A 19,998-nucleotide genomic window follows, 5' to 3' on the forward strand; every position below is an offset into this window, starting at 1 on the left:
TGAATGCCTCACTTCAGCAGGAACAGGGTTTCTTAGCTTATTGTCACCCGGAAGGTAAAGGAATGTCTCAGGCAGAGACTATGGAGGGGACTCCTTTGAAGCCTACAGGATCTTCCAAGCCCTGGCTTTTTCAAAAGGGAGCAAGGCCTCAGGGAAACATTTCATTCCAAGGCATGGATTTTGGCATTTTTGTTTGGGGCCCTTATAGCTGTTTTTATAACTTGGGAAAAACATAGACAGTGACTCTGTTAGTGCTTGTTCGTAAAAAGATCATTTTTAATAAGAAAAAACAATTTAAAGGCCCCAGAATTTAAGTTGTCTAAGTGACATAATTTCAAGTAAAGTGAATGTGTGATTAAAACATCTTGATTTCACAAAACCATTCAGAGGAGGCTTCGACAAAAGCAAAGCGGCCAAACCCGGAGTGTCACGTCCCGGTTGCTACAAACCTGGCAGCCCTCTCTCCTGCCGGCTGGGCAAGGCACCGACTGTATTTACGTGCCCCTCCCGGGTACACCCCTGCGCTTGTCTGCGGCTGCAACCCCGCACCCGCGGGGTCCAAGCGGGACGACAGGTCGGAGGTCGCCGGGGATTCTGAGGCCGCGCTCAGGCGTTGGGGTTGGTCCTCATGAGCTCCACGTCGGCGTGCACCATCTCCCTCACCAGCTCCTGCGACCCGAGACACGGGGTGGGCGGTGAGGGAGGAGCTTCTGCCACTCTCCGGGTGACACCCTCACCCCGGGTGGTGGCCCCAGAGAGGCCTCCCGCACCCGGCCCGCCCCGGGCCGCCTCCGCCCGGCCCAGCCCTCCCTCCTCCCCGGCCCAGCCCTCCCCGCCTCCCGGCCTTGGGCACCGCGGGCGCCGGGTAAGGCCTCACCCCAACTGCTGCCCCGCAGCCCGGGCCGCCCCGCCCCGCCCCGCCCCGCCCGCCAGCACCGCAGCCGGCGACCCTGAGGATTCCGCACACTTACGTCAAAAGCGACCCGGGGCTTCCAGTTCAGCTTCTGTTTCGCTTTGGTGCAATCTCCTTGCAGAAAGTCCTAGGGGAAGAGGTGGATAAAGCGGGCGTGGGTCGCGCGGCGCGGACGCCCTTCATCGCGCTGCGATCGGCCCGCGCCCTCTCTCCCGGCTCACAAGGCTCCCCCTTTCCCTTCTTTCGGTCCCCTCCGGGCGCGTCCGGTCGCGGCTCTCTGAGCAGTAAATCATAAATAAGAAGGTGCTGCTCAAGCCAGCTAGGTCCGTGACAGCGATCAGTCCCCAGCTCGTCCCAGCCACCTCCTCCTGCCCACCCCCTTCTCCCCACCGCGCCCTAGCGACTCTTAATGGCTTCTTCTTTTTTTTTAAACATTAAGTTGTCAGGGACGCTACTGTGAGAACTGTTTCGAATTACTGTACTTTTCAGACAAGAGGAGTAAATCATCCCGCTCCCCCTCCCCGCCCCCGCGCCCTCGGCGATGCCGGGCTCCTGTTGCACGGCGGGCACGGTGCACCCGACATCGAGTGCTTGTTCTGTCCAAAGCCACCAGCCACGCGGGGGCGGGACTCCGAGCGTAGAGGCTCTAGTCCTAGGACCGGGTTCTGGGCAGCAGGGAGCAGCGCGCTCCTCTTTTCAATGGACCCATGCGAGTTGATTCCCGGCCGGCAGCCTGGAGCGATTCTTCTCGGGCGGCGGCTCGAGATTTTCTGGCCACAGTAAAGACAGCTCACGTTGCCTGCAGCACACCCACACGCTTATAAACCGAAACTGAAGTTTTATGAAGCAATTTTTACCCTTACCACCCAGGGGCACTAGGTCTACTATTCTACTTTTCTGTTTTTATTTCATTTCTTAGAAAATGCTGATCTCGATCATTTCACTACCCACCAACGAGTTGCCACCAGCAGTCTGACAACATTGCTCTTCCAAGGCCCCTCAGCTTCGTCAGATGCGGTCCCTTCTCGAGTTCCCTCCTCCCGACATTCCCTAGCAACTCGGTGGAAGATCTAGCTAAGTTTTTAAAGAACCTTCAGCTCCACAGAAGAGGCTGGAGCTGCCGTGTGCTTGATAATTGAGTTTCTCATTCCAGCCAACAGGACCTTATCAAAATATATTTGAAAAGGAGGCCAGTTGCTCCTGATCTGCCTGTTCAGTTTCTACCCTTATAGGGAGGGAAACACAAACATGCCAGAACTTCATGGAGAGTTCTAGGGAAACAAAGGAAGTTAATTTTCGTCCATTTAAGAGACCTCCTTGGAAAGAAGACGGGTTAAAGGAAACTGGTGGAGAAGAAATTGATCCTGCATCTCAGCCCTCTCTTATCAATTTGTTTATTACAGGTCTCTGAAGACTGATTTAGTAAGATTATAAAGAGAATTTCAAGATGAGTTTCAAGAAGGAAGAAAGGAGGAAAGGAAAGGGTTGAATGAAGGAAGAAAGGAAGAATAAGACAACAAAGACTTTGAGCTACATCATTTTTAGAAGAGATGAACATTTTGCTTTTCTATACTCTCATTTTTTCATCAAATAATACAGAAGATGTGAATCCTCAAATAAGCAGTAGAACGTGAAGGTGATATGAAAAGGGGCAATCTTTTAAGGTGATAAATACTCAAGGTACACATAAAATATTGAAGAACTGCCTCAAACTAGTTATATCAGGTGAAAGTAACAGATAGCGAAGCTTCAGTTGGAAGCCTTTCCTGCTTACTTGCTTCAAATTCCCCTGAACTTGGCAGGCAAGGGGACTTAGTTCTAGATTTATGCTGGGGTGACGGCGTTGGTACTGCCCATTTGGTCCTCACCTTCTCTCCTCAGCCTTCTCCACCAGAAACAGGGAGGCTTACACCTCTGCACCGACTGTGAAACCATGCTCTAGTAGAGGACATTCAGAAGTCTCTCTCCCAATCATCCATCACTGTGTTTTAGACTGGAATAAATCAAACTCCCAAAGGCTTTGCATTTCACAATACACTGAAGTACCCATTTCCTCCCCAGAGTGTTAACCAGAGTAAAACAAATTTTTTTCCTTGTTGACCTAAAAGTCTATATACAGATTCAAAAATTAGTAATTAACAATTTAACACAGTGCTACAAGGAGCTACCAATGAAGTGGGAAAACAAACCAAGTAATTTATTTCTCTTTCCTTCCCCTAAATAAATGTGTATATACCTGTACAATGCTCCTCTTTCACTATAAGAGCCATACAAAGATATTCATTCTTTTTCCCCAGAGGAAGCTGTGCAGTGTGGAGTCATGAAGCAACCGGGCCAGTCCCTCCCCTCTCTCAATCCTATAGCAGCTACACGGCTCAGAGAAACATGCTTATTGTTTAATCACATAACACTGGCTGTAAATCAACCAGCACTGCATAGGATGCAATTCATGGCTGCGAACTTATAGTTAGCAAAACCCTAAAACCCAGTTTGGCTTCAAATGATCTCAGTAGGCTTGGGAAAGGGAGCTTTGTATTGTAATTATGTTTCCTGTATTTTTCTACAAGTAGCTCATAATATAAAAACAACCAGGGAACTGCAATTAAGGAAGAAGAAAAATGGTTTTCAAAAGCTTAGAAACAGACATTGCTACCCTACGCTGTGAAAGTATTTCATTGAAACCAGAGACGGGCCCAGTTAAACTTCCCAATTTAGTTTGAGCTCAGCTCTTACACTGCAGGCTAGCTGCTCCCTTCAACCTTCTGCCAAGGCTCTGTCTCCCTGAAATCTAATTAGATCAAGAGCCCTTGAGAAAGAAGAGGATGAGGTCCCATCAGAACAAAACAGAGGCTTTCCATGCCAGCACCAGTAAACTGACATCTGTTTGTGACCAGTCAATATGCTTGTGCCCAATCAGTTCCCCCCACCCCCAATGCTGGGATGGAACCAGGGCCTTGCACATGCTGGACAAGTGAACTACACCCCTGGATCCCCAACTAACTTGTAAGGGAAGGTTAAGGACTTCCCATCTTGTTTTGTACTTAACTTTTCCTGAAGAATTTTACAAAATTTCTTTTTCCTGTGGTATCTTTTACAGTAGAGATCTAGTCAGTGGTTCATTTTGCAAGGTTTGGGGCACAGGCCCACTGACAGGGTCTGCATGGTAGAGTGCACACAGCTCTGAATGAGACAGACATGGAGACATTTCTTTAAATATGGCTTCCTGTGGCCTGCGGAGAAGTCATGTGGCAGAAGCTGTATTCTTACAAGGCAAGCAAGAGCTAGGCGCTCCTTTTATATTTAACTGTTCTTGAAACTTTGGAACTTTTACAGACCCCCTCCACTAAAGCATGACCAACTCCGAGGACAAGTAAGAGGGATGAGTTTATCTATTTTGCTCTTTTGGGACAATTCATTTGCTTCTTCTTTATTTACAGGCTTAAAGGCATAGTATGACAACAGGGGCAAAAGCTGAATCACAGTGATGATTTTATGTATAGTTTCCAGAAAGGACTTTGTGCACTGGGTGGTCTGGAACTTTTCTAGGGTGGGGGAGGGATGAGGGGGGGGAGAGAGAGAGAGAGAGAGAATATGAATATGAACAAAGCTTTGAGAAAAATTTAAAGCATTTCTGTGTGAATATGACATTTCCTGAACTCTGGCTTCTGGTGTCTTCACTGTTTTCATTGCTATTCCTTAGGTGAACTATACAGTTTCAATATGTAATTTATTATTGTCAAATTCAATTAGGTTTAACTGAGCATTTTACAGCAGCCAACACCAGCAAAGGGAAAAAATGCCTCTGTCCAGACACCCCTTCCTTTCCCTTAGACTCCCAGACTGCTGTTTATTCATTTGACCTTTAGGAATTGTCCTCTAGCTCTAGCTTCGGTGTGAACCCGAAAGGCTCCGCACCCATGGTCAGAGCTGCTTTAACAGCCTGGCAGAGGGGCATGTTTTCTGCAGTAATTTTTCAGGCTTTCCTGGCTCATGTTCTTGTCATAGTGAACTGATAAAGCGCCAGACCAAATCCTGGAAAAGTCATTAAGCCAGTTCCTGAGCCCACAGTAGTTAACGGAAAATCCAGAAAAGGAGTGTCCACAATGCCTTATCTTCTCCCCTAACTAGGGTCATCCCTTTTCATCTCTGTCAAGATAACAGCACACCTTTAAATTACACTGGTTAGTTTTCTTTCCTTCCTCCAATCTTATTTTTTATCATTATTCACACATTAAGTCTGATTTTCACCACCTTCCCTAAAATTGCAGAAGGGAATGCTGTTATGTAGATAGCACATGTATCCTACCAAGCACATACATAACTTTTCTTTCTTTTTTTTCCTTTTTCTTTATTCTTTTCTTGTCTTTTTGAGGTACTGGGGATTGAACACAGGGATAATCTATCACTGAATTATATCTCCAGAACTTTTTATTTATTTATTTTTTAAAATTTGAGACAGAGTCTCATTAAGTTGCTGAGGTTAGCCTCAAACTTGGTGATCCTCCTGCTTCAGCCTCTTGAGTAGCTAGGATTACAGGTGTGTTGTGTGCCACCGCTCCTGGCAGGATAATGTTTCTAAGTCAGCAGTCTCATTTCTTTTTTTTTCTCTTTTTTCACTGACTTTGTTTTGGGAAAACTTTAATATTAGTCAAAATTATGTGTTGGATACCACATTTCCTCAACAGGTCTGCTCGTAAGGTTTGCAGAGAACATCTGTTGAGGTGGAGAAAAATTTTAAGAGTGTGAGTTCTCTTGGCAGGATGTTGTTAAATTTCTAATGTACATATTGAAAGAAATTGACTCTCGAGTGCTATAAATAAGAAGAAGGTGTGTAGACAGAGGATGTTACTAAGGAAAACCAAGGCTGATGGAAACCGAGGTTAAACATCTTTAGGAATTTAAGACATGGAGCTGTAAGTGGCACAAAAATATTCATATTTTCCTCCTACTTTTCTTAGAAAAGCAAAAATGAGGAATAGCTCAGGTTCCAAGGGAATAAAAGAATGCTGATGAATTAGGCTCTTGATCTAACTTTATGCTAATGTCAAGTGAGTAGGAAAGCTTTACTCTTGGGGTAATGCTTCTTTTGGGAAAGAGAACTGCTAAAAACGAACCAAAATAACAAAAACCCAGGAAAAAGCTTTAAAGTTGCACATCATAGCATATCTCAGTCAAGATTCAAGATAGGCACCAGAGAGCGAGACTGGGAAAAAGCAAACTATGAATCTGCTATGTACTCTCTTACTGGGTGCAGATTCGGCTCTTGCATCCCTTGGGTCACTCCTTCCCGCGGAGAGTGAATCTCACAGCAGTAAGAAAGGCAAAGGCAGTGTTAAGACCGGTAATGAACATTTCCCCTCTCCTCTTGACTGCTGTATATCAGCACAAATTGAAGTTGAAGCCAGGCCTCTCCTTTAATGACAAGGGGTGATAAGAGACAAGAAGAAAACAGCAGGCCATCTCGTCTGCTCAGGAAGCAGGGCTCGGGGGGACTGTCCATCAGCAGGGGCTGACAGAGGGCCGTCAGAGCTCAAACAATGCTCAGTCAGCCTCAGGGAAATCGAGTCAGTCAGCACTGGCTCCACTGAGCGCACTGCGCACCGAGAGCGGAGAGAGAGCATAGCAAGCAGGCCCTGCCTAGAGGCCTGTCCTCAGCCACTGCACAGAGGCTGCTGTATGGTCACTGGCTGGGGGCAGACCCTGTACAAGTGCTTGGACTAAGAACCACCCCTGTGGCTGGGTGCTCTCATTGTCACCTCCATGGGTGGCTTCACCTAAGCCAGACATGCTGGAGGATGGTGCCTGCGGATATCGTTGGGATCCAAAGACCCCCCTCGCTATTCCCGTTTTTGTGGGGATGGGGTACTTATTCTCAACAGGTTGACTTTGTCACAAAACAAAGAGAAAATCACATCCAACTACATGTACACCCCAGACACTAAGGAAAAGGTCTAGCTAGTGAGGCGGCCGAGCTTTCCTGGAAGGTGAATGAGGATAGGTGTCTACCTGTCAATACAGCACAGGTGTGGTTTAAAAAAAGGTATTCATTTCATAAAAGGAGAACTTAGTTAATAGCATTAGTAGTGCAGTCTATATATAGATGCATCTTTTTCATTTATATTTTACACATATGGTTAACATACAAAGAAATGTAGACCGGCAAAATGTGGAAGCCTTTTTTCTTACTATTTCCTAAGCAATACAGTATAACAACTATTGATACAGCATTTACATTATATTAGCTATTATAAGTCACCTAGAGATGACTGACTACATATAGAAGGACATATGTAAATTATAGGCCATTTTATATAGGGAGCTTGAGCATCTGTGGACTTTGGTATTGGTGGAGGTGGTCATGGAATTATTCCTCCAAGGATAATGAGGGGCCACTATATTTAGGAGAGACACACAACTTAAGCTTATTAGTTTCCTTTTATATAGAGTTTTGAAAAACATTCTAGAGAAAGCCCTTCAGGCTGGCAGGCTTGAGACATGGGCAGCAGGCCACTCTCCTCTCTGCAGTGGAACATATTCCCCTGACCATTCATGCCAAGTGAATTACAGCCTCTCCTTAGACAGCAGCCTAAGAGGTCTCCCTCACAGCTCATCTGCTGACTGCCCAGCCTTTGACTGGGGCAGAGAATCGGGGACCATCTGGGAAGGCTCCATCTACCCAATCCACCTTGTGGGGTGATGGTGGGGAGAATTCCTGCTTGCAACTACCTGAGCAGAAGAAAGCATTTCTCAGAAGCTGTGCCTCTTAGCTTCTGGGGAGTAGCCTACTCACAGGTAGGCATCTATTAGGTTTCTTTAAACACAATAAGCACATGAGACTTTGGGAAGTCGTCTTGCATCATACACGTTTATGAGGCACTATTTCTCTGTTCTGCATCTATAAGTCAATACAGAATTAACTTTTTTGTTAGCTTGACTTCTTGGTCCTGGTGCTTACAGTGGCATCGACCTGGGGAAAGCGAGTTGAATTTCTATAACTGGAGCCCTCTCTGGATTCCTTCACTGAACCTCCTTCAGACCAGCTGATGGGGGTGGTGGCTGACTCACAGTTGTAATGCAGGGGCCATTTAATGAAAGAAGATAAGATTGTTAGTGACCTCAGCATTCCAGGCTTCAAAGTCAGCACCATCTTCCTAGGAAATTACTGGTTACTGTTAATAACTGGATCTAAGGTGTAAAGATTTACCATGCTGGTAGGAGGTGGCACAAACCCGGAGGAAAGGAGATAAAGCACTTTTAAGTGGACCGATTAGGGACTGTTGTGACATAATTGGCAAGTGGCATTCTGGACACAAGACGAAGGCTGCTTTTCTTTTGCCACTTAGTACTTTCTGCCCTCAAAGCACTTTAGAGACTTCAGCTAATTAAACCTGAAGACAATCACGTTCAAGATGCAACTCAGGAGATCTTGTATCTGTTTCAGGTACCTCTTTCCTAGAGATGAAAGTTCTGACAAAGTATCTTGGAACTAAAAGCCAGACTCATCCGGCTTATCTTTAGCCTGCACCTTCTCATCCGGGAAGGCGGGCTTAGGCCACAGGGCATCCCAAACTGCACAAGACAAAGGGAATGTTCTTTAAGCTTGTTTCCTTCTTGTTTGTTAGAAAATCTACCCCAATTTTTAGAAAATACCTCCTCTCCTATTTTGAAAACTAATACCAAAGTGCATTGTAAATAATATGAATTCCTCTACAATATAGCTAGAATATTTTCTTCTTGGGACTTTTCTCAGTTTATATAGTATGCTAAGGACCTCCAGTTGGAGAATCCTTGCTTCAATAATCTATCCATCCATTCACCTGTCCCTCCCTCACTCTCCTCAAACAGAAATGACACAACAGGGTCTCCCAAATATTCACCCATATATTCCAACATTCATTCCCTCAGTAACTTCTTTACTTCTAGGACTAATCAACTGATCTCACTGAAATTCTTGGTTTTTGGCTGTTTCTGTCCCCCCGCCACCCTCGGGGACTTTTTGAGGAAAAGTCAAAACAACTACTGTGACATCTGTTAGCAAGCTTCTAAACAGGCACAGAAAAGATGAACAGTAAGACTGATGCATAAGTTTCCCACAATGTCATTTACCTTCAGTTGCTTCCTATTATCCTGGCTACTAGTGAGTTTGAACTGCTTGTCTGGGATCTGTATAACATGGTTACCTAGTGTTCTTTGTTTTATACCTTCATAAAAGGGACAGAGTTCTATTTTGGAATGCGTCTGTGGACATATTTAACCCAAATCAATTGCTTAATGTCATAAAGTAATCTAGTGGTGGGGTTTTGGACTAGAAAGCAGGATTTCTGATTCTTAGTCCGGCAGTTACAAAGCTCAAAGGATAAAACCCTCTGTAGAAGACAGTGTAAGATGTAAACTTCATGCTACATTAATTTGAGTGGCAAAGAGGACTCTAGACAATACTGTGTCAGAATATGACTGTCAGCATACCCCAGTGCCGGATGAAGAAGCCAATACAGAGGAGCATGAGTCATGTGGTTCATTGTATATTCCGGAATAGGCAAACTCATCTATGGACATAGGAATCAGATCAGTGGCACAGGGGAGAGTGTAGGCTAGGAAGGTGTGGGAGGAAACTTTGGGGCTAATGGAATGTTCTTTATGTGGACAGGAGTGTCAGTTATAGAAAGTGCATGCATTTGTCAGAACCGATCAACCTGTACTGTTAACATCTGTGCATTTCACTGTATGCAAATTACATTTCAATAAAAATATCTCAGTTATCACCAATAACACAGAGACATCACCAGAGAGACCTGGATTCCCCTCATCTACTTAGCTGTTTCTTAACATCTCTGCACCTCAGGTTTTAAATCTATAAGTTGGGGAAATACTGATTACCCTGTAGCATTTTTGTGAGAATTCAAGATTACACATGAAAAGCAGTTAGCACCACTTCTTCATCATTCCTCCCTCCCTCTCTTTTTTGAGGTGCTGAAGATGGAACCAGTGCTTCAGGTATGCTAGGCAAGTGCTCCCGCATTGAACTACATTTCTAATTCATCCTACACGGGTTTTCTGTTAAGGATAGCTATTACTCCTTTAATCACTGAAATATAGGAAAACTTGTTTTCATATAGTGACATCATGGATAAAGATATAAGCTTTTTAGGTGGGTCATCCTTTAGTTTTTCTTTGATAGTCATATGCTACTTCTACCCTGCACTTTGTGTGTGTGTGTATGTGTGTGTGTGTGTGTGTGTGTGTGTGTTGCTAGGGACTGAATCAATCAAGGGCCTTGAACATGCTGGACAACAGCTCTAAGTTACATCCCCAGTCTCAAGTCTTATTTTTAGATCATCATTTTCTGAATAGTTGTAACCTGAGCATACAGAATTTTGTATTCTACTTTTCTGCAATTATTGCACACATTTCACAATTCTTGATTGTCATCAGACACTGACTGACTTCAGGCACCTGTGGACAAGGTGAGGCCTTGACTATCATGGTGCTGATGTTCCACTGGGGAGAGATGACAAAGGAGGAAACAGACATGAGTGAGAGGAGGGGAACTTGATGGAGAGCTGAAGGGCAGCGCTGACTGGGTGGGGAAGGCATTCCACACAGGTAGAAGCTCTGCTCAGAGATCTGAAAGATGAGAAGAAGCCTGTCACATGGAGATTTGGGTGAGGAGGTCTCTCAGGAGACAGCTCAGGTGGGAAGGCCTTGAGGGAGCAGAGCCCCAACTGCCATGTCTGCACCAGAGTGAGGGAGAGGAGCCCATTTGAGGTTGGAGAGAGACAAAAGATCACGGGGCCCTGGTTAGTCCTGTGCCTTCCTTCACAGAGATCTTGCTGTCACAAGACTTTATTCTTTGAGTCACACCCTATTTTCTCTTAGAGTATTTGTAGCCTGTAGACCACAGTTAAAAAGCTGGTTGATTTAGTTGGATATGTGCAGATGCTTGATTTTCTGAGGCAAACGTGACTTGTGTGTGTGTGTGTGTGTGTGTGTGTGTGTGTGTACGCGCAAATGTGTACATGTGTAGTACTGGGGATTGGACCCAGGGCCTTGTTCATGCTAGCCAAGAGCTCTACCATTGAGCTACCTCTCTAGTTCTTTTTATTTTAAAAATTGAGACAGGGTCTTGCTAAATCGTCCAGGTTAGCCTTGAGCTTGTGATCCTCCTGTTTCAGCCTCACCACATCTGACCCAATGTGAATTTTGAAAAGTATGGGATTGCCTTCTAACTATATATGTGTATATATTATTATTATTATTATTTTGGTACTGGGGATTGAACCCAGGGATGTTTAACCACTGAGCCACATTCCCAGCCCTTTTTGTTTTTTATTTTGAGACAAGGCCTTGCTAAGTTACCTAGGGCCTCACTAAGTTGCTGAGTCTGGTTTTGAACTTGAAATCCTTCTGCCTCAGCCTCCTGAGTCACTGGAGTTACAGGCATGTGCCACCACTCCTAGCTATGTATGAATTATTTTTGTCCTGATGGTCCTCTTTAACACATGACCCTTTTCTCTCCTAAAAAAATCTGCTATTCTTTGATGTGTTTGGGCCACCCAACCTATAAATACCTGGTCACTCCTGCAGGTATTAGATCTGCATTACTACAGTGACAATCAGAATGACACACAGCTGCTCTGGAGGACAGGGATCAGGAACCTGGAAATGCTATTCTGGCACCCACAGTGGTATGTAATGGAAGGGCTGTCTCTCTTCTGGCATAAGGACACAGACAAGGACACAGTCAGCTTCTGAGGGCTCCTGGATGCTGCCCCATCTTCACTTCCTCCCATCTGGAGTGAAGCTGGGACCATGAGTCACCCTGGCTGGCTGAGGAATCTCCTCCTCCTTCCTTACCAGCTCTCAAGAGGATGGGACACAGCACTGAAACTTAAGTTTAATTCTTTTTTTTTAAATCAGGCTCTGTGTATATGCATGTCTCTCTTTCTCTCTCTCTCTCTCTCTCTCTCTCTCTCTGTGTGTGTGTGTGTGTGTGTGTGTGTGTGTGTGTGTGTGTGAAGGTCCACTCACATCTGCAGAAGAAACTGCTTTTCTTTAAAACTGATCCTTTGCATCCTGGCACTGAAAGCATGGAGTCTGGGCTTTCTCTGGGCCACTGGAGACTTTGAACATAGGCAGCAAATGCTCTGATGGAGGTTTGCAAAGATGGCTGCTGATGCTGTACCTAAACTAGAGAGGGCAGGGCAGGAAAGGAGGCTAGAAAAGAGACCCAAGATGGTGGTGGCTGGATCAGAGGAGTGCTGGCAGGAATGCAGTTATGGAAACACGTGGATGATACAGCAAAAGACGTGTGTATGGGCTGCCTGCGGGTGTAAGGCAAAGGGGGTTCTCTCTCTTTTCTCTCAAAGGTATTGTATGAATTTACAATTCTACGAATAAAGTAGGAATGTACAAGGGTGTGAGTGTGACATTTTAGCACAACTATATTAGCATTCTTGTTATCATCATGTGTTATCTCCTTTTCAAGGAAACTTACTTCCAAGATTATAAAACAGGGATTCTTGGCCAGGCACAATGGTGCATGCCTGTAATCTGATACTGGGTAGGCTGAGGCAGGAAGATTGCAAGTCCAAGGCCAACTTCAGCAACCTAATGAGACCATTTCAAAATTAAAAAAAAAAATAAAAGGGGCTGAGGATGTAGCTCAGTGGTAGAATACCCCAAGTTCAATTCCCAGTACTGCAAAAACTATAACAAAATAAAAAGAAAACCCCAAACACAACAACAGGGATTATTTTTAAAAATTACTTCTGTAAAATAACTGAGGACCTCTTATATTGTTCCATGGAACACACTTTTGCATTTGGGACCTTGATTTGATGCCAAAGACTCTCAGCTGAGGAAGTCTGCTTAACTCCGAGAAAGTAGCTCTGTTTCCACGTGTCCTGGCTATGTTCGTGTGAACGGAAGGTGGAGGGGCCTGGCTCACCAGCTTCCATGACCCGAGCTGGCAGACAGCTTCAGCCAGGCCCCAGGACAAGTGAGGAAAGGGTTAAGTCAAGCTGTGTCCCCTGCACCCTACCAACACGTCCCACTTTTATCCTCCAGCTTGCAGCAGGAGGAAGTCCAAGAGGTGGCCTTTCACATGACATCATAAAAGCCTGATTTATCGCCAGCCACCAAACATCTAGAAAATCATAACATCCTTTCAGGAAAATGCAGTGGAAAATAATCAGGTTGACTTTGATGAAAGCTTTGGTGGGGACTCCAAGTGTGACATTCTGTACAGTAACCCTTGGCAGGTGCTTTGTTTGCCTTCAGCACCAGTCTCACTGACAAGGCCCAGTGTCCATGCTACACAGCAGCCCATGATGAAGCACGGCTTTCTTGTCCACACTAAAACAAGTCTGGAGCAATCATTCTCTGCCAGTTTGCCTAAAATAACACTTCAGTGAATGTGAACACACTCTGGAAGTGATGGGACCATCCAGATGTGAGAGATTATTAATTATGGGATAATAAAAACCATGCCTTGTTACATAACCTTCTGAGATACCACAGGAGCCAGACCAAAGCATCTTCTGTATGAACTAATGACCTACTTAGAACTAGGCCTGTTTTTTTTTTTTTTTTTTTTTTTAACTTATTTGCAGCATGGGGAATTGAACCCTGGAACTCATGCATGCTAGGTAAGTGCTCTACCACTGAGCTACACCCCTAGCCCTAAGCCTGTTCTTAGGACCTAGACTTCAGTTAAGATCCTTTCCTCATAAAGCAATTTTTCTACACAGTATTTCCAGAATAGCACACCACTATAGCTTTGTTCCTAATAAGCAAAGGGGGCTAAGAGATGAGAGGGCAGGGACACCGTGAAATGTTAGAGGAAATAAAGGAATGAGTTCCTCATGCCACAGGGAACCTGCCCCAGGAATGTCTGTATCTCCCCATTGCTTCTCCTGCTCAGTAAGTTGGTAAAACCACCAAGCAGGAACCTCTTTTTTAATGTACACAATGTGCTCTGCAAATAAACACAGGAAAGAGGGACTGGGTGACCTGCAGACTAAGATGTCTCTAGAATTCTGGCCACATAATTCTACAAAAGCCTGTTGGCATAAGAAAGTAGGCCTATCTTTGCCAGTTCTGAAGGACTTGGGATTCTTGAGCCTTGGGGAAGAAAGATGTTGCAACGGTTTAGTCAGAACTGAAAAGGGGCTAATCTGGATTTTTAAGTTGCCAGAAATGAAAGTTGAGCCCAAAGTTACTTTCACTTCATTTTACTGCTAAACCTACCACTTTGGGACACAGGGCCAAGGGGTTGAGTGTGCAAACATAGTCCCCAGCACCTCTCTGGCTACCCTGAAGACTCCCAGAAGATTGGTGTGGGTGTGGCCCCTAGTAAGAGATGAGACCCCGTGGCTGAGGAACTCAGAGCCGTCTGATACCATCAGCCTAGGACAGGAGACACCCAAGGCCACTCAGGCAGTTTTGTACTACCCCACCATAAATCCATGCAGATCTGATTTCTTAACTGCCTTATCTTCCCAGGGGAATTGAAACTGTGCCTCTTTTGAGCTTACTCCCATGCCTGGGACCACGTGCTGCATCTTCTGACCTATTACCAGTCCTCCTTTCCATAGTGGCTGTGATGGCCTAGCAGCAGGACTCAAGATCTCTAGCTGGGCACAGTCTGGTGTATTCTCATCACTCTGTGTCAGGCTGGGTGGTCAGGGGGACTGGCAGTAGAGAGTGGTGATAGGCTTTTCCTGGCCTAACTTCTGCACCTCAGCCCAGTAAGGCCTTTTCAGGCATCTTAGCTGAGGTCCACAACTGGGCACACATATCCTGTGGAAAGTTTAGAGAGCTAGTTCCCTCAGGGCCTTGTTCAACACACTAATATCAAGCCCAGGCCTGCTCCACATAGACAGCACCAGGATGCAGGCCTGAGTTTGGTATAGTGTGTTGAACAAGTCCCCGAGGGGACTAGTGCTCCACACTCTTCCCATGAAAGCATGCTTGGACAATTTGGGAGCTATTCCCTATGATAAGCCAGGTTCTTGGAGTGCTTCTGCTAAATTGTGGTTGTAAAATGGATGCTCATGGCACCTTACTGCCTTGGGTGAAGCATGCCACTGATGTACTTATATAATAAATAAGTAATAAAAGGGGGAACAAATTCTTCACTGACGCAGATCATTAGCAAGTGGCCTGTCCTGCTGGAGACTGTGGCTGGGACTCAGGGACTCGTGACTGAAGTTCCTTCTTCAGTGGGCCAGTGAGCCCACCTCCTGATGTTCAGAATGCGTTCTCAAATGGTTTAGTGGTGGAACTGGGGATTCTTTAGAGCCAACAATAGCATTCTGTTTATTGAACCCCTCTTTTGTGCTATGTGCCCAAAGCACAGCACACCCTATGCTGTTTAACCTGCCAATAGTCCTACATGGCAGATAAGGAAACTGAGGCTCTGGTAAATTAGGTGACTTGTTCACTGCCACTCTGTTTGAGTATGACTCAAACAAAGATCTGTCTTACTCCAAAGACTAGGTTACTAGACTATTAATCTAGACTGCTTCCTTTAGATCTTCATACAGTCTTAGATTTTAAGCACGAAAATAATTTCATTGTTTTTCTTCAGCTGGAGATGAATGGTTTTACAGAGGCATTCTTGGTGGAAGCAACTTTGATTTGTTTAAAATGATTAATGTAACTTTCTTCAAAACAATTATCAAGCTGGATGGGGTGGCACATGCCTGTAATCCTAGGAGCTTGGGAGGCTGCGGTAGGAGGATTGCAAGTTTAAAGCCAGTCTCAGCAACTTAGTGAGGCCCTAGATAACTTAGCAAGATCCTGTCTCAAAATTAAAAAAATAAAAAGGGCTGGGGGTGCAGCTTAGTTGTAAAGCACCCCTGGGTTCAATCCCCATTACCAAAACAACAAAAAAACCCCAAAACAAACAATTAAAAAAAAAAAACAATAACAAAACCTGACAAAAACCAAAAAAACAACCATCAGTTCTTCAAATGCCACCAGCAATGATCATGATCCTGGATTTTGTATTTATGTATTTATCCTACCTGTGGAAGGATTTTTTCTATGTGCCCCTGACAGTATGAGGCTATGACTTTGACAGTGGACTTAATCTGGCAGAAGCAGGTTTTGTGGCAGATTCTTCAAGGAACTACTGCTTTCTAGGACCACAAGGAATATTAAGAACTGCTTGGCATGGGAACTCTGGAGCTTGGGAAACTTCCAAAGTTTCTTTGCTTAGAATCTGATTCCATCAGAACACCCTTTTCTATGAAAAGACTTCAATGCACAGAACTGAAATGAATAATCTGCCACTACCATAGCAATGAACAGAAACACGCTACTTCTTTGGGGGAGGAATTTTCTGTTGTCAGGGTAAAAGAGGACACATTAGCAGTGTCTGTGCACCTGGATGCAAAGAAGTAGAATGAGTCTAAAAACATGAAGTAGTGAAAGATTCTGTCAAAACCTACTTACTTCTTGAGTTTGAGTAGTGAAAGTTAAGGAAGAAAGGGATACCTCAAATCATTACCCCCACAGTAATAGTAGTTATCACAAAAGGACCTTCCAATCTATTTTCTCATGATATCCTGGCAACATTCATTCATTGAAGCACTCAACAGCCATAAAGACCTGGCCTGTAGGAGCACAAGGTCCATGATGGAGACTTAACAGATGGTGAGAGCAGACATGTGCCATGTGTGGGGTAAGGGACAGAGAACAGGGGACAGACTTGGAGTGAGGAGAAAGCATAGGGATAGCATTAGACTTGACAATGGACACAGGAGGCTGGAGAACAAGCTGCTGTGTTAAGTAGCCACTAAGGCAACTGCAGATATAAATAATGGGATGACTTGTCTAACACTTCCCCCAGCCAAAGGTGCCACAACTAAGCTGCCTTCACAGGGTGGGGGGTGGTTTGCTGCCCAGTGAGGCAAGGGGTTTCAGGAAATGCTTCCCAGAATAGAAGTTCTCTGAGCTGGGCAGTAGGAATGAGCAGGAGGCAGGAAGGCCAAGAGCAAGGGTGAGGCTGCTTGGGTATAGGAACGGGAGTTCTAGGGCACAAAGGGGTTTGAGAGCCTCCCAGGAATTGCCATGAGGGCTGGGGATGGCACGAGGGTAGAGTGGGCTCTCCCCTCTTGCTGGGTGCAGCCGCCAGGTGTACAGCAGTTAGCACATGCTTATTATGAACTTTGGTTTCACATCTAAGCTGAATCCCAGTTCTGCCACTTAGTTTCTGGGTAATGTGAACCTCACTAGACCTCAGGTACAACATTTATAAACCTGTTACATTATATCTATCAATGATGAAGAGAAGAAACAAGTGACTGATGTTGAGTAAATACTCAATAAATAGCAGCCACTGTCAGCATATAACTTTATGGTTCCTCAAGGTCTAGGGAATCAAGTTAGATCCCTTGGATGGACACTTGGGTCCTCTGCACTAGTTCTGCAAACTTAGTGCTAACAGTCCCCTATGTGAACCCTTCAATTCCAGCAACTTGAAGTCCCCTTTCCTCATGCAAATAATTCCCAAGAGCCTGGAACATTCTCCCTCCTCATTTATTTAAACCCACATAAAAGTGCATGGGATCTAGAGGTTTAGGTTATAATTCCAGACCCACCACTTGCTGGGTGGGTCTCAGCTCCTCACTTGTGCCACCACCTGTAGTGTGGTGCAGATGTGATGTGCCCAGTGCTTGTCACACAGCCTCACCCTTGCTTGATCTCCTTCCCTTCACATTCCTCCATCTTCAGCCTTAACCATCTCCTCACACCTCACACTCATTCCCACCTCCTTCTCTGTGCCCTCCCCTTGCGTGAGGCACATGTCAGTAGGGTCACGCACGTTCAGGTCAGATAAGGCCACAGCTCTGGTGAGAGGTTAGGAGTTAATAACATTTCTTATGAACTGCAGGGTGGGTTGACTCAGGGTGTGGTCTCAGATGACCTTGACTACACCTTGGCATCTCCACAGCACGGCTGCAGGGATGCTGATCCAGCAGCCACCACGACAAATGGATGGCTCATGCTCCATTATGGCAGTGCTGGTGATACACAAATAAACAAGGAAAAAACCTGGTAGTTCTAAGCACAATAGTGAAAATAACATTGGGGAATGGAGTCAGGAATGCTGCCGAAGTGAAGTTCAGGCAGAGCACTGATGGGCAGCTACAGGAGACCTGTGGATAGGCACTCCAGGTAGAGGGAAAATTTGGGCTGGACCCTGAGTGACTGGGTGGCCAGAGCCCCTGAATTTCAGAGTGACCTCTGAGGATAGGGTGAGGGAAGTTGTTACAGGTAGAGGTAACATCAGGGTATGATAACGATTCATGACTTTGTCAAGAAAGAGCCCTGCATAACTCCTTCCTCTGGGTACTTGTCAAACCTTCTGCTTGCAGGTGGCTTGGGGGACCCTCTTGGGGAATGCTGGTGATCAAACTGGACTCATTTCAGATGTCCTGGGTCACCCTATCTCTGTCAGGAGTTCCAAAGCCTGGAAGGCTTAAGAGGAACCACAGGGTTAACTCACTCCTCATCCTTTCTTGTGCCCCAGAGTTCGTGGGGACATGAATCATGAATCAGGGACTTAGAGCTTTATGTTCCTCAGGGACAACTATGTCACTGTCACCATGCTAGAAAGAAAAATGGAAAGAAATATCCTCTGCAAATTGATGGCATACACAAAGTGCCATGGGGAGGTCCTTCCTGGATCATGGATGGAGTTGGTCTTCCAGGAGAAAAGATTTATCTTCTATCAAGGAGAAAAGGTCAGGATGCAGTGCAGCCCAGCAAGTGTCTGCCTGACCCCTGAGTTCTGGTACAACCTGAAGGGCCCTTTGATCCTTATCAGGTGACTTAACCCTCAGCACTGGGCAAGAATGGAACTTCGCAGTTGGCACAGGAAAGACCCATTGACGTCTGGGCAGGTGAGCAGCTCTGAGCATTATGCTTCAGCAGCCACTTGCTTGCAGCTCATTTCTCTTGGTTGAGATTTTAGAAGGTGAAATTCATGTTGAGAGTCTGTTGATGTCTCTGAGTATCTCTTGGATGGTGCCAGGGGTCAGCCCCTCCTATAGGCTGCTGCTCAATTCCTGTGAACACCAGTTAGGAGACCTGGGGTCCACCGGGTATGGTGAGGAGGAATTTGGGGGACCTAGTAGGTTTGCTGATGACCACAGAGCCCAAGGCACTCTGCTGCCTTGTGCTGCCTCTCTGTGACAGTTTCCCTGGGGCCTTGAAACTAAATGTGGCATGGCCACCACCATAGCCACTACCACTGCCATTTCTTTTTGTTTTGATTTTTTTTTTAAGTTGTAGATGGACACAATACCTTTATTTTATTTATTTATTTTTATGTGGTGCTGAGAGCAAATCCAGTGCCTCACACATGCCAGGCAAGTGCTCTCCCACTGAGTCCCAGCTCCAGCCCTACCACTGCCATTTCTGTGCCTGCATCTTGTGCTCTGTGTCTCTCACGTCAGCCAATCCTCCCAGCTGTCTGCAGCACTAGCTGTCACCTCCATTGTTGCAGATGAGCAAGCTGAAGCTTAGTGAGTGACTTGTCACAGTCTGTGAGTGGGGATGGGCAGTGACATTCATTCTGCTTTACTCCTCCACCTTTGGTATTAACCCCTGTACTCCTTCCCCCAAAGTTAACAAAAGCTCCCACAGGCAGAGACTGTGTGGTTTTCATTTTTAGTGACCACCTCCAGCGCCTGGCTTGGCCTTCCTCTAGTAGCAGCTCTGAAAATCACCTATGAAAGCTGTCTAGATGGTAGAGAGAGTTTCAACACCCTGCACGGGAGTGTCTTTTATCTCCCATGCTGTCTTGTGCATCGTGTCCTGAGTCCCACGTGGCAGGACCACTCTACCCCTCTCTTCCTCTGGATCCCTGAGCTCTTTGCCCTCCCCAGATTTCTTCCTAAAGCTTCCTGTGCCTGGTATTCCTGCACTATCCTCCCCTCCCCTTCCCCAAGCAAAAGTTTCTGCTGCTTGCTCTGAGGCTCTGAGGGGTGGCTCTTTTCTGCCCTTGACTTCAGCTATCATGCTGCACAGGGACACCATGACCACGGTCTCCATCTTCAGCATTCTCTCCCCCA

At 45.7% G+C, this 19,998-nt stretch overlaps 1 protein-coding gene and 1 pseudogene across 3 annotated transcripts in view; both read right to left on the bottom strand.

Annotated features, from left to right (window-relative positions):
- Positions 1 to 258: 258 nt before the first annotated feature.
- Positions 259 to 19,998, bottom strand: part of Gmds (GDP-mannose 4,6-dehydratase) — a 604,350-nt gene continuing 584,610 nt past the window's right edge. For all 3 annotated transcript variants that reach the window (XM_047558608.1, XM_047558605.1, XM_047558607.1), the window contains 2 exons: positions 972 to 1,040; positions 259 to 669 (listed from right to left, as the gene is read on the bottom strand). In XM_047558608.1, coding sequence (XP_047414564.1) covers positions 607 to 669; positions 972 to 1,040 — 132 coding nt within the window. In that variant the 3' untranslated portion in view covers positions 259 to 606. The remainder of the gene's footprint in view (positions 670 to 971; positions 1,041 to 19,998) is intronic.
- LOC124988454 (aldo-keto reductase family 1 member B10-like) overlaps positions 1,417 to 19,998 on the bottom strand; it is an 89,881-nt pseudogene continuing 71,299 nt past the window's right edge.

This window comes from Sciurus carolinensis, chromosome 7 (assembly GCF_902686445.1).
Source record: "Sciurus carolinensis chromosome 7, mSciCar1.2, whole genome shotgun sequence".
Taxonomy (NCBI): domain Eukaryota; kingdom Metazoa; phylum Chordata; class Mammalia; order Rodentia; family Sciuridae; genus Sciurus; species Sciurus carolinensis.